The sequence below is a fragment of the Trichoplax adhaerens genome, genomic scaffold (genome assembly GCF_000150275.1).
Source record: "Trichoplax adhaerens TRIADscaffold_27 genomic scaffold, whole genome shotgun sequence".
Lineage (NCBI taxonomy): Eukaryota > Metazoa > Placozoa > Uniplacotomia > Trichoplacea > Trichoplacidae > Trichoplax > Trichoplax adhaerens.
The window spans coordinates 693,889-716,203 of NW_002060968.1; the positions used below are offsets into that span (position 1 = coordinate 693,889).

General features: G+C 34.2%; 3 protein-coding genes across 3 annotated transcripts; 2 read left to right on the top strand and 1 right to left on the bottom strand.

Moving 5' to 3' along the window:
- Nucleotides 1-2,461: 2,461 nt before the first annotated feature.
- On the top strand, nucleotides 2,462-4,132 carry TRIADDRAFT_61739 (uncharacterized protein; the record flags this gene model as incomplete). Its single annotated transcript, XM_002117655.1, has 1 exon — nucleotides 2,462-4,132. The coding sequence occupies one exon, from the start codon at nucleotides 2,462-2,464 to the stop codon at nucleotides 4,130-4,132; it is 1,671 nt and encodes a 556-aa protein (XP_002117691.1).
- Nucleotides 4,133-5,826: 1,694 nt separating this feature from the next.
- TRIADDRAFT_61740 (uncharacterized protein) lies at nucleotides 5,827-7,476 on the bottom strand (the record flags this gene model as incomplete). The annotated part of the gene is made up of 1 exon (XM_002117683.1): nucleotides 5,827-7,476. The coding sequence occupies one exon, from the start codon at nucleotides 7,474-7,476 to the stop codon at nucleotides 5,827-5,829; it is 1,650 nt and encodes a 549-aa protein (XP_002117719.1).
- A 2,632-nt stretch (nucleotides 7,477-10,108) lies between these two features.
- On the top strand, nucleotides 10,109-10,555 carry TRIADDRAFT_61741 (uncharacterized protein; the record flags this gene model as incomplete). Its single annotated transcript, XM_002117656.1, has 1 exon — nucleotides 10,109-10,555. The coding sequence occupies one exon, from the start codon at nucleotides 10,109-10,111 to the stop codon at nucleotides 10,553-10,555; it is 447 nt and encodes a 148-aa protein (XP_002117692.1).
- Nucleotides 10,556-22,315: the final 11,760 nt, after the last annotated feature.

A 22,315-nucleotide genomic window follows, 5' to 3' on the forward strand; every position in this document is an offset into this window, starting at 1 on the left:
CAGAAATTGACTTACAATGGGAAGAATTCATTTTATTATTTACAGTGTATGAAGCTCCGATCGGATGTTTCTCTGCAGCCAGGACAATTCTAACTTCAGGTTAACTTAAATAGCAATTCTTACAAGCGCGCTCTGCTACCCGTGTACATGATTGAATTTAGGACTTGGCTCACGATAATAGCATAAATCAATTTGTGGGCCCTTCTATATAGTATTCCCACTGTGATATGTCTGGCCAGCTGACTACTTTATTAGTTCATAATTACATAATCTGGTATTCCATAATTAGACTAGAGATCACATGTTCTCGATCATTCTCTCTATCTAATGATGTTATTCATTAATGGTTATTATGCTTAACATAGCGTTGAAGTAATAGATTGTTTTCATGATCTTGTTAGGCTTAAAGTCCAACAGTGCTCTAAGAATGAGAAGAATGCTCTTTAGAGACAATGTTTCATGGATTTAAGCCTGGCACTGTAGCCACATTGCTTTAATGATAGCATGAAATAGTACGGCAGATACCAATGCTAACCTTACTTCAAATTCGTCAACAGTTATCGTAGGTATTCATCCATGAAGAGGACAAATGAATGAAGTTGGAAGTAGTAGTCTCTATAACAGCATTGTTGTTTTTGTTGCACCTTAGATATTTCAGAAAGACTAATGTTATTATTGCAACCACTATCGATGTCGTATGCCACCGTTAAATTTTTGAACCAGTTGCGAATATAGCAATGAAATGTACTGTATCTAGCTATTGCACATTCCTTAGAGCTACAATAATGTATTATTAAATTTATTATTTCCACAGTGTAATGAACAGTTATAAGTTGATACCTTAACAATAATTTCGCATTGCTATGCTTGAAGATTTGCTATAAAATGAGGTTATTCTATAGCCTACAGGTATGCTGCTTGCTAAAAATATTGGGACTCCATATTCTATTTGAAAATTAATATTTATCACCGTTATTAACTATGATTAAATTGCGTAAGCAGACAGATAGTATTATATAACTTTTCGATATTGAATGTCTGTTTCATATATCGATTATTAATATCATCATAATTATTATCGATCTTGTCTTCTTACTAACAATATTTACACGATAATGGCAAATATCCACGTTGCGAATTTCGCAAAAGTGATCGCATTTTTTAACATAGGCTCATTTTCTTATTAAGTTACTTTAAACTACTCCAAAGATCTTTGGATTTGCTCTTCATCGAATATAAACTATTATAACAGTGCCGCCCGTGGAATTTCATCATCTTGTTAGCATTATTGTGCTGCGTAAGGAAATAATTTTCACTATCCGTATATCATAGAAATCAACACTAAAAAATAAAACTCGATCTGAAAACGATATGGAGATGAATCGATTAATGAGCTTTTATTACAACATCAACTGAAATTACTATTAGGCCTCTACATGAGAGAAATTTGAACGAGCGATTCAGTTAATAAAGTTACCCTACAACGCGTAAACTGTATTAATGGAGTACTATCGGAACAGAAAGTTAAATATCAAACCCATATTATTCAACAAACAAGCTCTATGCACTCTTGTGAAACGGAGATGAATTTATACGACTCTGATTCATTTTAATGTTAAAAATGTTTTCTAATGCTGTAGACTACTAGCAGGTTATCCTAAGTAAGCAGTCCATTGCTAGGCTTACGAAATAGCTGGTTGCACACTAATTACCTCTTTTGGGAATGTTTCAGCTACAGCTTCAGTAATTATTTGTGTTAGTCAATTACCTACCCCTTGATTCTTCGTCTATAGCGAATTTTACTTAGTACTAGTAATTAATTCAAACACTGCCACTACCGCACCTTCGTTTTAGCCGTGATAGTGATATTTACTTGCCGGATGGAATACAAGATGACTCATAGTGCTAGCATAACTTTGATAATTAGTAAAACTACCAACTACGCACTGATTGAAGAATTTTTTTGTTTCAGCTATTTCTTCATAATCCTATCTTCTTGACTACATGTTGATAAGTAAATCTTTCTGATTTCTTTTAGTTTCTTCAAGCTTTCAAGTCATTTTAGACAATGCTAGAAAGAAGTTTATTGTAAGGAGCTATGCGATGTATTGTTGATGAGGCTAAGATCAAATTATCATAACAACGGCTATCCAGCCTATTTTTTTATTAGATATTGATCTACGTATATGATTGATCATGACATTGTCATAAAATGAAGAATTAATTGCATCCAACAACAATTGCATGCTATAATGGAATTAACGAACCTATTGAGCGTGCATAGTAACAACCAGTATAATGCATTGAGAAATATTAAACTATGACTGCATTGACATAGAACTTTTAATATCAAGTCGAATTAGTCACATTCTACGCAGTCAGTAAATGCAATAGCAATATTAGATAGACATCTCTTTAATCACTAATAATTTATTTGGAAAACAGTACTGCAAGGATAACGATGGATCTTGTCGATAATCCGGTAGAGTATAAATTAATGACTATGTTAAAAGCGTATCAAGTTAATCGTTTCGATAGATTGACCTACAATGAAGGCAAAATTTGGTCATTAAAATGTATTGAACAATTACAACAACAAATCCAAGCCAATGATATAGATAACAAGCACCAAGTAAATCATCAAATCTATTATTTATTATCATATCATTACTATAATCTGGGTCGAATATATCAGCTAGGATTAGGTACTACCAACATTGATCAATCACAAGCAAGTAAGTATTATAAACTAGCTGCAGGGGAAAATCACCCATCGGCAATCTACCAACTAGGAAAATTGTGTGGTTGTACTGGTTGTGACTACGAATATACTAAACAACTCAAAAATCAACGTCAAGTCGCTATTTACCGAGTTCGACAATTTGTTGCTAGTGCCGCAATTGATCCTTGGTGTTGCCAAGCAGATGATGAACTTACCAAGTGTTGTAAGGCTGATAAAATGTACTACAATGCTTTATATAATCAAAAAATGACTTATAAGCGATTATTGTCTACTTACCAAGATGATGAAGACGATAAAAATTTAAGGGATCAGATGGTTCAAATTCCCCGTCATAGTTCTAAACCTCATCAGCATGATAGGGTGCTTGTAAAATTGAGTAGCTTGTATTGCCAACTGGGCTATATGATGATTAAATTGAATCAACTACATGGAGAAAATATCGATCTTACTGCCTATCAGTACTTTAGCAAAGCTGCTAAACTCGGAAATGCTTCCGGTTTCATCAATATTGCTATCTGGAAATATTCACACGGCTACGGCAGTCCAAAAGATTCTGAACACTGTATTCAATTATTCATTAAAGCTAGCCAATATAACAGCCCACAAGCTCATTTCTACCTTCTCCAACATTGCTACGAAAAATATATTTCTACTGCGAATATTCGCCAAGCTAATCTCGCTGTAACCCATTCTAGTTTGGCGCTCGCTTATCCATTTGCTTCTCCTCTCTTCTATATAGCATCATTATTTTGGCTCGGTGGTACTGATAGCATTGATCGCCAACAGTGTCTCTCTCATCTTAAAATGAGCGTAGCAACCGATGATTATTTTGATCAACGTGGAAGAGGCTTGTCGTATCTGACATTGGGTTGCATTTATAAACGAGGAGAATGGATTAAAGTCGATTACAGTATTGCAGCTCATTGCTATAGTCGCGCTGCTATCCTTGGCCATCACCAGGGTATTATTGAAGTAGCGAAATTAGTTGAAAAAGGTAAAATTGCCATAGCAGATGTTCATACCGCCATCCAGTTGTATCGTGCCATTATCGATTCTACCAATATCTCGAACCAAGTTCAAGCATTAGCGATGAAAAGATTAGGACAACTCTATCTTAAAATGAAGACAACGACGAGTCAATATCGAGGGCGACAATGGATCAATCAAGCATTAAATAAATTTCAACTAGTAACTTATGACCCCTTAGCGAAGTGTTGTGCCTACTATCAAATCGCTAGAATTCACCATAAAGGATTAAGTACAGACAAGGAAAATTTAGAGAAAGCCTCCATCTATTATCGTAAAGTGTTAACATCGAGTAGTCATTGCAGAGATGTAATTTACCCTCGCAAAGCTGAAATTAGATTGAAAGACTTAGATTTGTCATGATACGATGTGATTGCTGAAATTATTAATGGAATTGTATGTTGGCATACTAGACAGTATTTTACTGGTAGAATTCATCAGAAGCAGCAGTAATAAATCCATTCATCATTCAATTCTATAACATTTTAGTAATACGGTAGTGTAATTAAACTGTAACTGCAAGGCCGATGGACACGAAAGTTATAGAGTCAAATTCGATTACGATTGGGTTATGGCCGTCGATCTTTACTCCATGTAAACAGAGAGAAACCCACTAATAGCAGTAAATGTTACTTTAATGCTAGTCACTAAAGATTCCTAAGAATACGATGAAAACGTTGAATTTAGCAATATTTACTGTAAATCAGCCAAATTAGTGAATCCACTGTACGTTGCAACTGCAATGTTGGTCGAAATTACTACAAAGTGATGTAATCACTTGTGTATAATTCTTGTAAGGTCTTACTATACATATTATAGGCTATATTCACGGCATGTCATCGAATGAATTAATTGTAATTAAGCATAAAATTTTAAATTTTAAAGCCATTGTTTTCCACAGTGTGTTACCTGTGGAACTTTAAAATTAAATTATGATGTTGTGAACAGACCTACATTGTAAATTGTTGAAAGTTAATTTCAGCCGAATCAAAACAGTCTATGTGTGAGGTAGACGAAAGGCAATATTGCTACGTAATTAAAGTGAAGAATCTTCGTTGATTATCGAAATAAATGTTATTTCATGTCAAATCTGTGGCACCACCATAACTTAGGCTAAAGCTCGCTATACTGTACAGTACGTTTACTGAATAGTAAAGAATGCTGTAATTTGAAAGCAAAATCATCAAACGGTATTTCTTTATTTATCCATCATTAGAAATAATGTACCAGCGATAATTTTGCTGGATGCTCAAAATCAGCAATTACATTTATTGATCAATTACATATCCAAGCTTCACCTTGGATAGCGATCCTAACAAGATCATACAGCCTAGCTGCCGACAGGTTGAACTCAATTTCATTATTATTTTCAACCTCAAGGCCCTATACATCCAATATCCTGATATGAAATTTCATTAACTCTTTTATTTCAAGACCAAAATTAAAAATTTTTCCAGGCAAGACTTATTTAATAAACATTAACATATTAAGGATAATATAAACCGATGTGATATCATCAAGTCTAAACGTACGAATAAGTCATGGATATGTAGTAAGACAGTAAAGTATAAAAAAAGGATAACATATACAATATCAATCTTTATTCAGGACAGAGGTGAAAATTCTACCTGTAATATTTCGATACCATGTTATAATCTCATCATACAAAATCATGCTAGGTGAATAAATAAAATTATATGAGTATGAACAGTCAGATCAAAGACGTTACATAGCCAAAATAGAAGAAAATAAATTCTATAAGCATTTGTGCCTCAATATAATTTTATAAAAATAACATTCCATTACTGTTACTTGAAAATTTTTATGATTATCATATACTGTACATTCAATATTCTACAAATAGGCTATGCGAAAATAGGCCTAGCGGGTAGCATCTTGACCTCCCAACTTTGCAAGCCACTGCAATTTTTGTAACCCAAGGTAAACACTTAATACTAAAGCTAGAATTGCAAAACCTAGTATTTATGCTTGCATAAAACTATCCATACTGTTTTGTGTTTCACTAATCCTTGACGACATGGCCGATATAGTTACTACTATACATTGGGTAATTGCTCCAGTTTTCGCTTAGCTTTTTGAGCATAATGAACATCATAAAGTCGATATTGTTCACTATTCCTTTTGATGGCGGTTTTATAGTAACTGTTCGCTTGTTTAATGCTAGCCTTTACTCCAAATCCATGATGATACATGACACCCAAATGATAAAATGCCTTGCCCAAGCAGGTCTTCGACTTGATGACTTCTTTGTAGATTTTTGCAGCACTGTGAAAATATTTTGCAGCTCGTACGGAATCATGTTGCTCAGGATCATTGCTGTTGTTGAATATTTTCCCTAATCTGTAACGGCAGTGAGCAACATGGATCGGGTCGGCCTCTTGGTTAAATGTATAATACAGGTAAACAGCAATGGCATCTTTTAAGGTTGCATTTGGTGCTTTCTTTTTTTCAATCATTTTAGCTAGATGTAAGTTACTGCTGAGAAAGCCTAGTGACGCTCCGGTAGCATAACATGTGCTAGCCATTGGAATATTCTGTTCGACACCTTGGCCATGAAGGTATAGATATCCCAGAAGTTCATACGCTGCTGCAGAACCGCTAAAACCCTGATCATTATATTCTTGTGCAAACAATGCTAGCTTCAGATATTGGCTAGCTTTCTGCATATCAGGCGGCTTGCCGCCATTACCAGATGAGCAATTCAATGCTGCAATGAGAAGGTTTTTGGTAAAGCTAAAGCTTAACGATTTATCGATATTTTCCACAAATTTTAGCCCTATGTCTTTGTTTGCTACCGATGTTGTATCGTTTTGCAGTGCTATTAAAAATAATCCGCGCGAGTGATTAGCATCAGCAGCCTTCTGTCGGTATTCTAGGACTTTGTTTGTATCTTTATCAGCACCAAATCCATTAGCATAAATTATATTTGCTAAATTTAAGTAGCCAGCTGGATTACCATATTGTTCTGCAGCCTTGATGAAGTAATTCATTGCAAGTTGATACTTTTCCTGGTTATCGTCTTGGTCTATCAAGTTTACCATGGCTATCAAGTAGCCTAGTTCATTGTATATTCTACCTAAAATATTGGCGGGGGTATTGCCAGGTTTATCGATAATAGCACGATGAGATCGAATTAAATTTTTGACTGCACATTTCCAATGTGGCGCATCATCTTCGTATGATTCCCATAAGTCATTATGAGCAAAAGTATAATGCGATGACTGAGCAGCCGATTTAACAAAGTTTTCCACGACAGTATTGGCATATTCTTCTTTACCTAATAAGCGGGCATATGAGTTTCTTTCGTCAGGATTGCACGTATATAAACCGCATATCATGTACTGAGCGACAGGATGATTGGCTTGTGCGGCAATAGTGTAATGTTGGTAAGCTTTTTGTGGACTTTTGCTTATACCCGATAGGCCTAAGTGATAGAATGCGGCCAAGCACGAATGAGCATCAGCATCATTAGTACATTGGCATTTATTTTCCCAGAGTTTTTTAACTTCTTCGGCTAGTTCTCGATTTAATTCATCTAACTGAGCGGAATTGTATATATGATGTAGTTGTTGAGTATTGACTCGGGGTAATGAAAGAAATTCTGACATGACCGGATCACGGTTGGGAGATATGCCTGTGGATGGTAATTGCTCATTTTGGTGTTGGTTACTATTTGAATTGCCCATGATGATATTCCAACTTGTCCGGTGCGGTCGATACTAATTTCCTTTACACCTTCAACGGCTCGGCTCTTTCACACAGAGTGGATAATCGTCTGATAGGACTATTTATGGCGAATGGTATTGGTTACTACGTTATTTGTATATCCAATGGATAAACTATTAGTCCATTCTTTAACGTCTCTCCAAAGCAGAATTTACTTGACGGTGGCAGAAAAAATTCCTTCGTTGTACTGTACCAAATGGAAAGAAAAATAGGCATAGCAAGTCAAGTCAGATTCAATTGGATACTTTTGAACTAGTTGGAAAGATTGACAGCCTTGACTAGTGTTAATCCAACTGTACTGTACTTGCAACCGACAGATTGATTCTATTCTATGATTGGTAATTAGTCACTGCTGTTAAGAAGAACTATTCTAGTGAGTAGTATACTGGTAGACCATGCATTGCCGACCAGGACATTATGGTAGAACTATAGTCAATGCAATATTAACCCAATCTATGGTTAGCTATGTCCAAAGTAAGAACCTGTTTACGCATGTTTTGAACAACTCCTAGTGGTCTATCGATACTGTACAATGGTTATCTTCTAATCAAGGATAAACTGTCCCCAAATTGGATAATGCTCGTCTGTAGTCAATTGAATAGTGAAAAGTACCAATACGATTTAGGCAATCTAGATTATCCTATAAGGAAAGAAAATAACTCTCCATCCCCGCAAGGATCGATTGATGCATTCGGCTCGTACCTTGACTGGAGATGGAACCTTTCGGTAAGACTTGATCGTTGATTGGCTTTTAAATGCTGGCCCCAAAAAAAGAAGAAAGAGAAAGACGATTAACGATTCAACTGATGTTCTTTGTCCATTTTAGGAATGAAGCCTAATTAATTTAAGTTAATCTATGGTGCTTGGTGGCCAATAATAGCCATTTGTCAATGATGTAGAGTGGATTGTGAATAGCAGTCGAATGACGACGTCAACAGACTAGAAAGTTGGTGTACGACGTCGAATAACATTCGTTTACTGATTGATTATGGCCACGGAAGCGCTTTGGCGTAATATGACGAGGAACAAAAACCAGGAAGGAAATAACAAGAATTCAAGTATCAAGACTCGTATCCATGCTCCAATTTGAAGCATTTATTGATGGTCCCCCACCCCAATTGACGTCAGTTTCTCTCTTTCTAAGGACAATGTTGCCATCACGATGCTAGTTTGCAAATTGTTCATGACATCGGGTCGATAGGAAGACAAGGCATCATTGCTGATTCATTTATCCCTTGGAGTGTAAGTCTATGCTATGTTGAAGATGGATCAAATTACAGTCCATTTATTCTTCTATTGGTCATGCATTTCATGCTAGAACATGGACTGCTTGTACAAGCGTTTACGATCGGCCGATTGCTAGAGTTAGAGTGGTGATGATGGCAACAAGTCGATGGAAAGTATAGCATCCAACCCTGGCCATTCTCATCTTCAACGTCAATATTATTGCTACAGTAAGATCGCTCTCGAGTTGAATACTAGTATTGCCATGACAGTTACTTTCTCGAAAAGAAAAATGAGACAGTCTCTACTCTATACAAGGGATCCGATTGGCAAGCTCTATCTATTAACCTCCCTATTGAATAAAAAAAAAGTGTTTACAAGATGGAGCTATTCTATCCAACCCTGTGGAATAATAAGGCATTCAAGACAGCCCATGGCTAATGCCTTGGTATGGTAAACAAGATTGTGCCAGGACAAGTCGCACAACAAAAGGTTGACGTACTAACGCTGTCCAACTTCTCCATGATGGAAGTGCTCGAAAATGATCCAGTCTCTACCTCTGCCCATTAGTTGACTGTACTCTTGGATCTAATAGTTCCTTCTGGGTTGTATGAAGAGTGATGCATGAGATGAACATGGAGTCCAACGGGGGATCCACTTAGAAGAACGATGGATCGCTATGGTCAATGGGGTTGGATTTAATGCACTCTTTTCCAGCCTTCATCAAGCTGGATAATCTACTCCAGTGTTGACACCTTGATTGAACTCATGAATACTACCGCAATGGCAACGGCGTCTGAATTTTCATCCACTCCCATCTCACCATGGCGCCACTAAGAAAACGCCATCAAATAGACTACTGGACGATAACCAACCTATCAACTAACCTAAATACAATCTTCAATTGGCCTACTGCTATCCCAATTTCAGGCGATCGCCAACTTTTCCCCAGCGCTGCTGCGTTCCGTCTCACGGCTCTTTCACAATGTTTCCTGGCGTCCGAGGATCTTCTACCGTAGGCCCGCCGCCAGTCTTCAGTCCACTACTCTACACTGTAGAGTCTACAGTACCAAGGCAAACAGCGTCACAGTGGCAAAACTTCCCTACCAAGTCTCAGCCAGCAAGCTTCCTATCTATTGTACAGTACACTGTACTGTACACTGTCGACTACAGTCCACCATCTACAGTATCTGCTTCATGCGTACTGTACACTGTACACTGTACTGTGGGTATTGCAGCCGATAAACTTGAACAAGAAAAATCAATCCATCATTCTCTTTATCCTGCACAAACTATCCATCCATTTGTAATTCTATTTTACTAGCTATCGATGAAACTGCTCTCTACGAAGTAAAATACAACGACAAGATGCCGGGCTCGACTGTCCTAATGAACATAATACCTATTGGTCAAACTGCTTTCTACGTAGTAAAATACGATGACAAGATGCCGGACTCGACTGTGCTAATGAACATAATAGCTATGGATGAAGCTGCTCTCTACGTAGTAAAATACGATGACAAGATGCCGGACTCAACTGTACTAATCAACATAATAGCTATGGACGAAGCTGCTTTCTACTTAGTAAAATACGATGGCAAGATGCCGGACTCGACTGTGCTAATGAACATAATAGCTATGGATGAAGCTGCTCTCTACGTAGTAAAATACAATTCCAAGTTGCCGGACTCAACTGTACTAATCAACATAATAGCTATGGACGAAGCTGCTTTCTACTTAGTAAAATACGATGACAAGATGCCGGACTCGACTATACTAATCAACATAATACCTATTGGTCAAACTGCTCTCTAGGTAGTAAAATACAATTCCAAGATGCCGGACTCGACTATACTAATCAACATAATACCTATTGGTCAAACTGCTCTCTAGGTAGTAAAATACAATTCCAAGATGCCGGACTCGACTATACTAATCAACATAATACCTATTGGTCAAACTGCTCTCTAGGTAGTAAAATACAATTCCAAGATGCCGGACTCGACTGTACTAATCAACATAATAGCTATCGATGAAGCTGCTCTCTACGTAGTAAAATACAATTCCAAGTTGTCGGACTCAACTGTACTAATCAACATAATAGCTATGGATGAAGCTGCTCTCTACGCAGTAAAATACAATTCTAAAGATGCCGGACTCGACCGTGCTAATCAACATAATACCTATTGGTCAAACTGCTCTTTAGGTAGTAAAATACAATTCCAAGATGCCGGACTCGACTGTACTAATCAACATAATAGCTATGGATGAAGCTGCTCTCTACGTAGTAAAATACGATGACAAGATGCCGGACTCGACTGTGCTAATGAACATAATAGCTATTGATGAAGCTGCTCTCTACGCAGTAAAATACAATTCCAAGATGCCGGACTCGACTGTACTAATGAAAATAATAAGTATAGTAGAGTCCGGCATCCTGTAATTCTACAATTTTACTAGCTATTGGTCAAACTGCTCTCTAAGTAGTAAAATACAATGACAAGATGCCGGACTCTACTGTACTGTACTAATGAACATAATAGCTATTGATGAAGCTGCTCTCTACGTAGTAAAATACAATTCCAAGATGCCGGACTCGACTGTACTAATGAAAATAATACCAATTGGTCAAACTGCTCTCTAGGTAGTAAAATACAATTCCATGATGCCGGACTCGACTGTGCTAATGAAAATAATACCTATTGGTCAAACTGCTCTCTAGGTAGTAAAATACAATTCCAAGATGCCGGACTCTACTCTTCTAATGAAAATAATACCTATTGGTCAAACTGCTATCGAGTTAGTAAAATACAATTCCAAGATGCCTGGACACATCTTTCATACAGAACTAAATAAGATGTGTTCAGACTTTCCGGACCCCCTGTACTAGTAGCAAAAATCATTATAAAGTGATGCTGTACTTGGAACTTTTTGTTTGGGGAAGAAAGTGAAACATAAAAAGAGACACTCTTGTCTCGATAATTGCACTCTCAATCCAATCATTTCTCATAGAATATGCCATGGTGTAGTGAAGCTGCAGGATTCGTTATTCTTGTCAGCATGCTATGCAAAAGTATATTACTAGACCAGAATTGCTGTATCTAGCGATGGTTTCGATCACTCAGGGTTGTTAAATTCAGCTTTGTCAAAACTAATCCTATCCACACATTTTCGTTCATATACCAAGTCCTGTAGGTTCAAGCAATGTAAATCAAACATTTGTTGTTTACAACCTTGGAATTGTAAGCTCGATGTCGTATTCAGGCAGCTAGGTTATTTCCATAGAGCTATGGGGTCTCAGATCTGCTACTATTGTTGTAAGAAAGTTAACCTGGCTTCCAGATATGGTTACATTATAACGTGGTATCTCAAATCGATAGACAATCTGAGATAAATTCTCTCTTTAGGTGATCTAAACGTCGACTGGAGTTGTCAAACAAGTTGTGGTACACGTCTTCAAAAAATGCTACTGAAACGGTTAGAATTAATAAAGTCAGTCATTACAGGATAGACTTCAGAGACATGATTCGATCCATTACATCTCCCCATTTCGTATAAGATATTCTGCTGTGAATATAAAATATATCCGCAATACGATTTTAGTATAGCTACTGTGCAGTGTACAGGAACCAATTGTGGTTTAACGCTACCATGTAAATAAAATAAAATACTGTACTGGTTATCATCTGACATTTTCAAAACATTTGATCATAATACGGTAGCTTGAAACTACAGTTGATCCACAATTTTACTGTATATCGAGGTTAAAGCTATCAAAGCTGATTATAATAGAGGGCTGCCAGATCAATGCTTTTCCTAAACGAATATAAGTAATGGTCGTTCCTGAATTGAAAGTAACAATTTCCTTCTGTTTATAATGATGAGATTCAAGGTAAGCTAAAGCGTTTCAATATATATTCATACATTCTCGTATGCACAATCCATACGAATAAGGCGCATCGCCGTGTATGCTAGTAAGTTTTACTGAAACCGAAACTTCCGCTAATGATACATTGCTATACTACCCACTGCCTTGATAGCCGGCTTAAGGCATTGCAAAATATTATATTTAGTCATAGACTCCTAAAAGAGTAGCCCATAACTTACTGTACTGTACATTGTAAAGTATACAACGCAGAATGGCAAATTTATACATATCCCTGCTTAACCATTGGTAGCATCTAAGCTTTGTCAAAGTATAAATTCAATTTATGATCAGCCTAGTAATGATCTGTCAACAATATTTAGACAACATACAAAAGGCTATTCTTACAGTATGGTTTTCATAGTCGGTTTTATTAATTGGCAAGCAAAAATGGATAAAATTGTTACTCGTGAATCAAGTCAAGTACTTTCGTTAATATTAGCTCTGTTATATACTACTGTAAGTAAGTGACTACATAGGATATCCGGTTTATGCCTCTATAGGCTGGAATGATCTCCATATGATAGTGCTTGTAAGATTTTGCGGTTTAGTATGGTTTGAGTAATGCCTTAATTAGCATCATCAACAATGATTTACTGTAAGAGAAAAGCAATTGCCGATATACCTTGTCTTTGGATGATCCATTTGCAAAAATGATCATATTATGTACAGTAAGTATAGATCTAGTCAGGACTTTATTCTTAGGGTTGTTTCTACATAGTGCACATTTTCTAAGAGAGAATCATTTCATAACTGCTATCGTAAGATACTAATTGTCGTAATGTAGAAATTTCAGGTAATTTATTAATAACATTTTCGTTTTGTTTATCGGTAGAAAACAAAATAAAATATATATTTTATTTCAAAATTGTAGTTTGAGGGGCTAGCTGATTAAATGCTTAGAAGATGGCTAATGAAATATTGTAAACATCCCAGTACTACCTTACAACAATCTACGGGTAATTTATAGACTAACCAATGGACAAGTGTGGTCTTATCTCTAATCTACGAGTCGTTAAAAACGGCAAAAGTGTTTTGTTGTAGAGTTAATAATGTAATCTGACTAAATGGTATTTCTCTAAGCTTTGCTACAATGCCCGACTAAGCTTTAGCCAATAATTTATTATGGCAAACGTTTCTGCGTAGTGGCAATACAAGGCTAACCCTTTCAATATTTATCAAGCGTAATACGGTAATCCGTTGGTATAATCCAAATAGATTAAATTAATTATTGTTAGGACAGATTCTACAGTAATAAGAAACAATAATAGTTTAACATTAACGTAGCTGATTTAATATGACAGCTATGCCTTATTGATGGACTGCCACAAAATTCCCTGCTTTGCAACCTCAAATGTATCAAAATGGAAAGTTACAGAATAAATATGTTCATAATCACTTATTCTGAAATCCATTATTAAATTAGAGGATTTTTAGTAATTATCGTGGATAAATACTGTAAAAGTGAAAAAGTTCAAGGGATAAGAAACAATACCGCTGGTATTGCGAAGGCTCAATTAATAGCTATCCGGTTTTTCACGTCTAAAATTTCGAATTCTACAATTAAACAGCTCATTTGAAACCATGTCAACGTCTTTCATTAAGAATTTGTCTTTTACTTTTAATAGTTTATCATCATTTGATGTTGCCCTGAGATATAAGTTGTTTGTATTTTTACGAACGCAGCGAAAATACCATGGCTGATCTGATTCTAAATAATAATAAGCTTTACAAGAACATATGGTCTATTGTATTTATCTAATGATGTCATTATTAGCTTTGATAATTATAGAATCTGCCTTACATGATAATAATGGTATTCATGTGGTATAGGAATGAAAGAGATTTGTCAACAGATACATTCCGGGCTTTGCGTTTCCCATAAATTAAATCGGAACATTTCTTTGTCTGGTACAAAGTTGAAAAAAATTCATTAACTTTGTTTATTGATTTATGAATATGACCTAGGTGATATTGCCTACGTTTTATGAGGATGAACATTTATGGGAATTTGTCACAAATTTCTTCTTTGTGAACGCTTAACTCCTCTAATAACTAATATCCTAATACATTCGGGGGGGGGGTACGTGCAGGTAATCAATTACTGGAAAAGTATTCAGTTAGAAAGATAGTTTATTTGTTGTATCACTCGACTAGCCTTTATCATACTGAATTTCGGAACTCTCCTAGTCATTGTGAGCTCATTCCTTTCATAATCTCGCATGGTGGCAAGGCACGGTAACATTTCTTTGTGTAGTACAAAATTGAAAAAATTCATTAACTTTGTTCATTGCTATACGAATATGACTCAGGTGATATGACGTACATTTTATAAGGATTAAGATTTATAGTTATATATCGAAGAGGATTAATTAACGGCTGCTATTATTCTAACAAAATTTAGCATCTTGTAAAGTGCAAAAAATCTATTATCACAGAATGCTTGCTGACATATGTACTAGTTTAACCTAAGCATTCACTTTGAGTTCCTCCGGTAGATTACTGCGGTTTACACGTTTAGATTTCGTTTGAATGTACGTGTATAATCTGCTCTTTATTTCTAATCTCGACGTCTTATATATACCTTTTTTTCTGGTATTTCCAGTACATTCCATCTCATATCAGTGTTATCAGTAATACTTTAGTGTGTAGTGAACAGCCATAACACAATTATACCCTTAAATATTTACATAACAGTACTGAATGACGAGCTAATCGTGCGTATGATATTTCGCTACTAATTATGACAGTGTAGTGCACTTAAGAATCGTAATAACTACCTTGATCTGTCGTAAGATCTAGTAAAACTACAACACTACTACTATAACCCTCAAGAACTACCCTAAGAACAAACTCCTCTTAAAGGCTTATAATTATGACCAGTAGAGATACGCTATCCTGCAGTGTACAAAGCAGTTTTATAATGTAATACTGAAATATTGTACGCAACAATATTTCCAGAAACTCTATTATTTAGGTAGTTGTAATGGTTTGCATAGATGAAAGTATGTTAGTAGGCTGTGGCTGATGATAAAACGGTGAAGTACTGTATTTCGTTCTTTTAGTAGGTACTAGAACCTATACGGATTGCTTCTATAGTACATAGCAGACTGTACCCAAATGTTTTATTCTTGAGGATTAGCGGTTTCGACGCAGTAAAGGACCGAAGTCGATCTAAGTTCCTACGAACGTACCAGCAGTGAGGCTAATACAGCATCATGGAGTCGTAACAGAAACATACAACATTGCGAAATGCTCTTACCAACGCACACTACAATTGACTCGTAAAGTAAATTCCTTTAATTTTACTCGTAAATTAAAGCCTCTTCTTCTTTATCTTCTGGAAACAGCATTAGCTGCAAAGCATGCCATTTAATTTTCAGATAATCTAGCAGAATAGTATTCATTTCGTCGAGCCAATGATCTTTCGCTACAATTTCGTTCAAATATGACGACTATTATAAATATACCAGTGTAAGATGTTAATTACTATTATCTAATTACTTTCTAAACCACGAAACTTCTGCAATACGATAATTCCATCCAATTGCTTTTGCGAAAGTAATTATCACATTTATTTGTAGGAAAGACTAATTTCGATATTGCCATTCATAAAGTAATCATTCTTAAAATAAAACGCAAAGTTAAGCGGGTCTAGCTTAGGACAGTAAAATGGACTTTTCTTGGTAGCAACTATTGAATTACAAAATACTCTTAAGTATTTGTACAATTCGTAAAAATTTTTAAAGTATATGCAAAAGGCAAACAATATTAATGTCCTCATTTAGCATTTACATCTAGTTCAAGTCATCTTTTCTCGCAAATATAGGAATAAATGAAAATTTTTCATGATATTGTTATATATCGTAGATTTTAAGACTAAATGGAGTAAAATATACCGTTTACGGTTTACCTTCTGCCATCTTGACTTTACATATTTCCACGTTTTACCGGTTAGGACTGTGCATGTATATGCAATATAACGATCTAATTATAAATAAAGCTAGCGTTGTTATTGTGCTAACGTAATACACCTATAAGCATAGCGATACTCAGATACACAAAAATTTCTATATTTTGTAATCGCATTTAAATTTGCAACGAGAAATAGAGCAACACAGAAATTTCGTATATATAGTAGCTAACATAATAATACCCGTAGTTAAAATGGTATTGTCAAAGCTATACTTAGACCTAAAATGTTTGCTATACTACTCTTGCCAGCTATTTCAGGGCGATAGTCAGTCAGTGCTGCAATAAAAATTAATGCTATTTGTCATGCGCAGGATTATACTACAATATTAAGTACTTAAATTTATAAATACTGCAGGTAATTCAAATTTTTCAACGCATTTTTTTTAATAGGTCTTTTCTCGATTTCGTAAATCACTCTATTGATGTACATAAATTTTGCAATCTACTTGATATCAAGAAATGTATTGCACCCGCTACATCATCTCTTATTTTAGTCAAAAGCAATTTATTTTTCTAGTAGCTATTTTGCTTTGCGTACAGTTTCTATTTAGTTCCAGAATGATATCCACAAAGATAGCAGACGCCTAGGTCGTTTACTAAACATTTTTGAAAATGCTAGTGTTACAGTGTTAAATACTGTATTACAGTAGAAATAACTATGTTAGGATAATTCTGTTAGACTATCCTTATTTAGTTAAATTCTAATTTGGATATACTGTATTTTAATATAGCACTGACTTTTTATGACAGTGACACTTATACACATACTGAAATTATAATAGTTATAATAGGGAATGCAAATCATCTGCTTACAGTTCGAATCATTGTGATTGTAATTTACTTATGGTAGACTGTAAATTATCATGGAAATGTTCCGTGATAGGACATATCGTAATCTGACTATTCTGTATTAGTCATTACATGTCTATGTTCGTAAATACTGTTGTCTGCATTAAGGGAGCAGTAGCTAAAATTAATATCTAATTCAGTAAATGATTCTAATGTTAATTGTATTAACTATGACTCATGAACTATTGAGGAATAGTATATAAATGCAGTATATCGTGAAATAAAGGAGAATTGTCCAACTTAGTGTTTAACGTAAAATACGAGGCGTTTAAGTCTTTGTGTAGTCTGCTAGTAGAGCAAAAGTGTTTGTGATAGTGCAGATATCGTTCCTTGATACGTGGTTCAAGGAATTGACTTATTGATCGTATATTGCGTTATCTTGTTGCAAAGCTGTTTTGTGACAGCTAGCAATTTATTGCAATACTGTGGAGGAAGATGAATAAGTTGGCCCCTAAGAGTAATAGATGCTAGATTTAATATGCCATGAACTAAGTAGAATTATTATGTCTCATTAAGCCATCGCTTTAAAATAATCGTTCATAACAGGAAGTATCATTAATCTTGTACCGCGCACTTAATTAGGAAATCAAGCAAAAAGTGTCGAAATCTTATAATAATATTTTTTTCCTGTCTGCTTGAATTCTAATTTGCTGGGAGAAAATTGTTTTATCTCAATAGAATCGTAAATGATTTTTTATCTTACTGTCTTAATTTATATGTAATTACGTCTTTGCTCTATATAATAACTAAGAATTATTGTCTAGTATTATTAATCAAGTCTGGTATTTTTCGAATTGAATAAGTTCAATGAAAAATTTAAGTACAAAATAATTTAAATAATAGCGATGAATGTAATGTATACTTTTAATGTAATTGCAGGTTTATGACATAGTAATGCAGCCATATCGTCAACTCAAGTAAATTAGATTAGTGTTGACATTTATACTGTACTATTGTATATAATTCTAATCGTGCTCCTATACTGTATATGAGTATGCTGCTAGAAATTAGTAGTATCATCATACAATGTAAAACTGAAAATAAGTAAACTTTTTTATCTTATATAGATAAAGTCGCACTCAAGAATGCATTTGATAGCGTCGTAAAAATTTGCTATAGTGCTTATGCAGTCAATTTCATTAAACAATATCACACAAGGGCAATCTTTAATGCTTTAAATTAATTGGCTAGTTTGATAAAAAATAGTTACAACACGAGCCCATTCAATGGATAAAATCGTAATATATTTTGTATAAAAGTCTGCAATTTAACTATAGTATTTTTTCTTTTTATCTTGTATGTTTAATGCTGACAACATTGCAGACATTGATTATCATTAATATAAATTTACGAAACGCTATCAAAGATGGAATCGAAAAATATTGGCAGTCAGTACGGAAATGTTTAATTAGTTTTATATTATCGCTAAATAACTTGTGTTATGCATAATATCATATATGATCTACTAGAACCGAAAAATGTTGGCACAGATTTGACTGCTCATATTCTATACCAATTAAGTATTAGCAGCTGCTGATTCTATATTAAAATTACTAAACCGTTTTGCATAGGCGAATACAGATTTTTGCTACTTTCAGCGATTCAATTATGTCTGAAATAATCAATGAACACAATAGTCTAGTAGTAAAATTAAGCATTCATTAGACTGAATGATAAAATAAAATTATTGTAAATATTCTCCGTAAAGTTATTTCAATAGGAATTTACTCGTCATAGTAAATACTTATAATGCATCATTATGTTCGCATAAGTATTGTTGAAGCCTTAGTTTATGATGTAGTAGCTGCATTATTTTGTAGAAAATCATTTACTAATTTAATTTTATAACAGAATCGATCAGAATTGAACTTCATTGTGATGCAAATTATTTAGTATCGTGTTTCATGGAAATTATTTGATTGTAAAAGTTCAGTAGATGGCTATTCTAATACTGCTGTAATTTATTACATTGTTGTATTGTTATATTATCGATAAAATTTAAGAATAAAACAGTCATCTCTGATACCAGACAAAATATGCTGATTACTTATCATTGTCATCTTTATGCTTTCAATGTAAGAGCATATCAAAATGCTACTTTGGATTTCAGTATAAAGAAGTTATACCTATATTAACAGAATATTATAGTTATAAGCTTCAATTTTTCAACTCCAAGAGAATATTTTATTAAATGAAGGCATAACAATAAATTAGATAATACTTAAACTTACAAGAATTGGCAAAAATGAAAGAAATACGTAGAGAAGTATTGAAACATCTACTTTTTACTTTAATATTTTTAAACCAAGCATAAAGTTAACCGTCATTAAATGCGTCAACTTATTCTTAAATATAATATGCCATTTCATTTTGTAAAATGATTACAGCATAAAGCAATAGCTCGGCTTACAATATCAGTATCAATGATATTGACTAAAAATGATTTCATGATGAGATATTGTTTATTACAAATATACGTTATTAGTATAAGGAATATTTCAAATCGTAAGAAAGCAAACACCATCATTAAAGATATTTCAAGATGGTAGTAATATCAAAATTGAAATTGAAGAGTGTGAAATATTGTTTAGCTGCTATTTCAAAATTCAATAGATTTTCTCCCAGTCTGTCCAATGACTGCTCATTACATGTGATAACATAATTCGCTAGCTTGACATGAAGTTAAAATTCTCTTATCGACATTCATTTACATTGCCTAAAGCATTCACATTGTTAATTTATTTGTAAAAAACACGCGAAAATAACTTAAAGAAAATTAGGCATTTAAACTTATTAGGATAATGTATAAACACATGCAAAAACATATATACACTCTAACACACATGCACACACGCACACACAGGCATACACACTCTCGCATACTTCTACGCGAAGAGTTTACATAGCACCCTTGTACTCAAATAAATGCACACAGGTAGACAAAAGTAGATCCAAACACTAAGCCTTTTAATCTATATTTCGACCTCTAATACTTTGATAAGGCTTAGGGGAAAAATTTGATGGACATTGCTCCACATAGAGTTGTATTCAAATATACGTATCTCTTGTATTACTCCGCGTACGTACAGAATATTAAATATGCGTACAAGAAATATGTATAATCTATAATTCTATTTTTACACAAGTGTAAACTTCTCAATATTAAGAAAGACATTTGTATGGCAGATGAAGATAAAGTCGTTCTGAGAAGACTTAAAATGTTAATCTAGGGATGACAAGAATTATTCTTGGTTAAATAGTTTCACATAAAATCTCATTTGCGATTCATGTAGATGGCACGATGAGAGCTTTCAAATGGATACATAATCAAGTAGAATTTCATCATATGTGTTAATATAAGTTGACCCCGTGGACATCTATTACCATCATTGTAGATGCTAAAATCCAAATTGGAGGCACGAGTTCAGTTAAATAATTGTTAGCTATCCAAGACATCACGTTAATCAGAATTATATTCAGCTTGCCTTAAATGAATCCATTGAGTTCATTCTAGTTTAATCTTGGATATGACATAAGTGAGAAAATATGAAACCAGGCAATAATAGCACAGGAAACGGCCGTTGAGAATGATAAATCAATTGTTGTTTTCCAATAATGGTGACAAAGCTTGGTGTAACAATTAATCAATTGATGAATTTATCATAATTTAATAAAATCAATCTATTGATAGAATCATGAATAAAATGATATGCAAGGATTGGTCACCTCATGAATTCAAACAAAGTCAAACGATTGATTTTGTTAACATTGAAATGCAATGGAAGAAAATGAATATTTTTAGCCTCTAACATAGCCAATAGGCATTCAAGCACAATTTGTGACCAACTATAATCGATGAAATCAAGAAATTGAATCAGCGTCCACATCGGACTCGTATTTGAATTCATTCTTACAATATGAATTCCAGTTTAAATTTAGCTATGACTAACATTTCAATCCCTACTAAATTGAACAGTAAATTAGAACTTAAGAAAAAAGAATAGCTGTAATTTATTTTTAATCTATCATCATACACTCAATGGAATAACATGTTGAATTGCTTCGATAAACACTAAATTCATAGCCAATTACGGTAGATTTAAGTAATCTCATTTCCTTCGTCTTTGATTTTTTACTTCAACGGAAATACTATCTCCTACCGTAAAGTTTATCGTTACTTACTAACTGATGTCAATGCAGCTTAATTTAGAAACATAGTATTACACAAGAAGAAGAATTTAACAACATTTTCTCTTAATAGCATGTATATGCTGTCTAGCAAGACAGATTCGATAGCAACGTTTATACCGATGTTATATGCTTAGAATTACTATTACTTTTTTTCATTTTAGGCGCATCTCCACGATGGTTATTACCGCTACAGTTATAATAGTTATTGTTTGTAGTAGTAATACTATTTGTCACAGGATTATTGGGAGTAAGATCGCCATTTTTTGTCATAGTATTCGTTCTCCGCATTGAACTAACACTATCATTGCGAAATTTGAAACTTAACATGTCATGACGCCTATGTGAATGCTTACTTAAACGGCGCTCTAATTCAGTTACTACTAAATCATTTTTAATACCAAATAAATAAAAAAATCCGAAACGAAAAGATTTACTGTAGGCAATGCATACTATCGGATTATGGCATGAATTAAATAATGCAAACCATTTACACACTCCCAAAATAATACCCAATTCTGGTGCATTTAATGGCCGAAATATAAGTATTGTTATGATACTTGAATAAGGCAACCAACACAAAATACTTAATAGTAGCATGGTAACTAACATATTAACAACATTTTGATTAGTTTTAA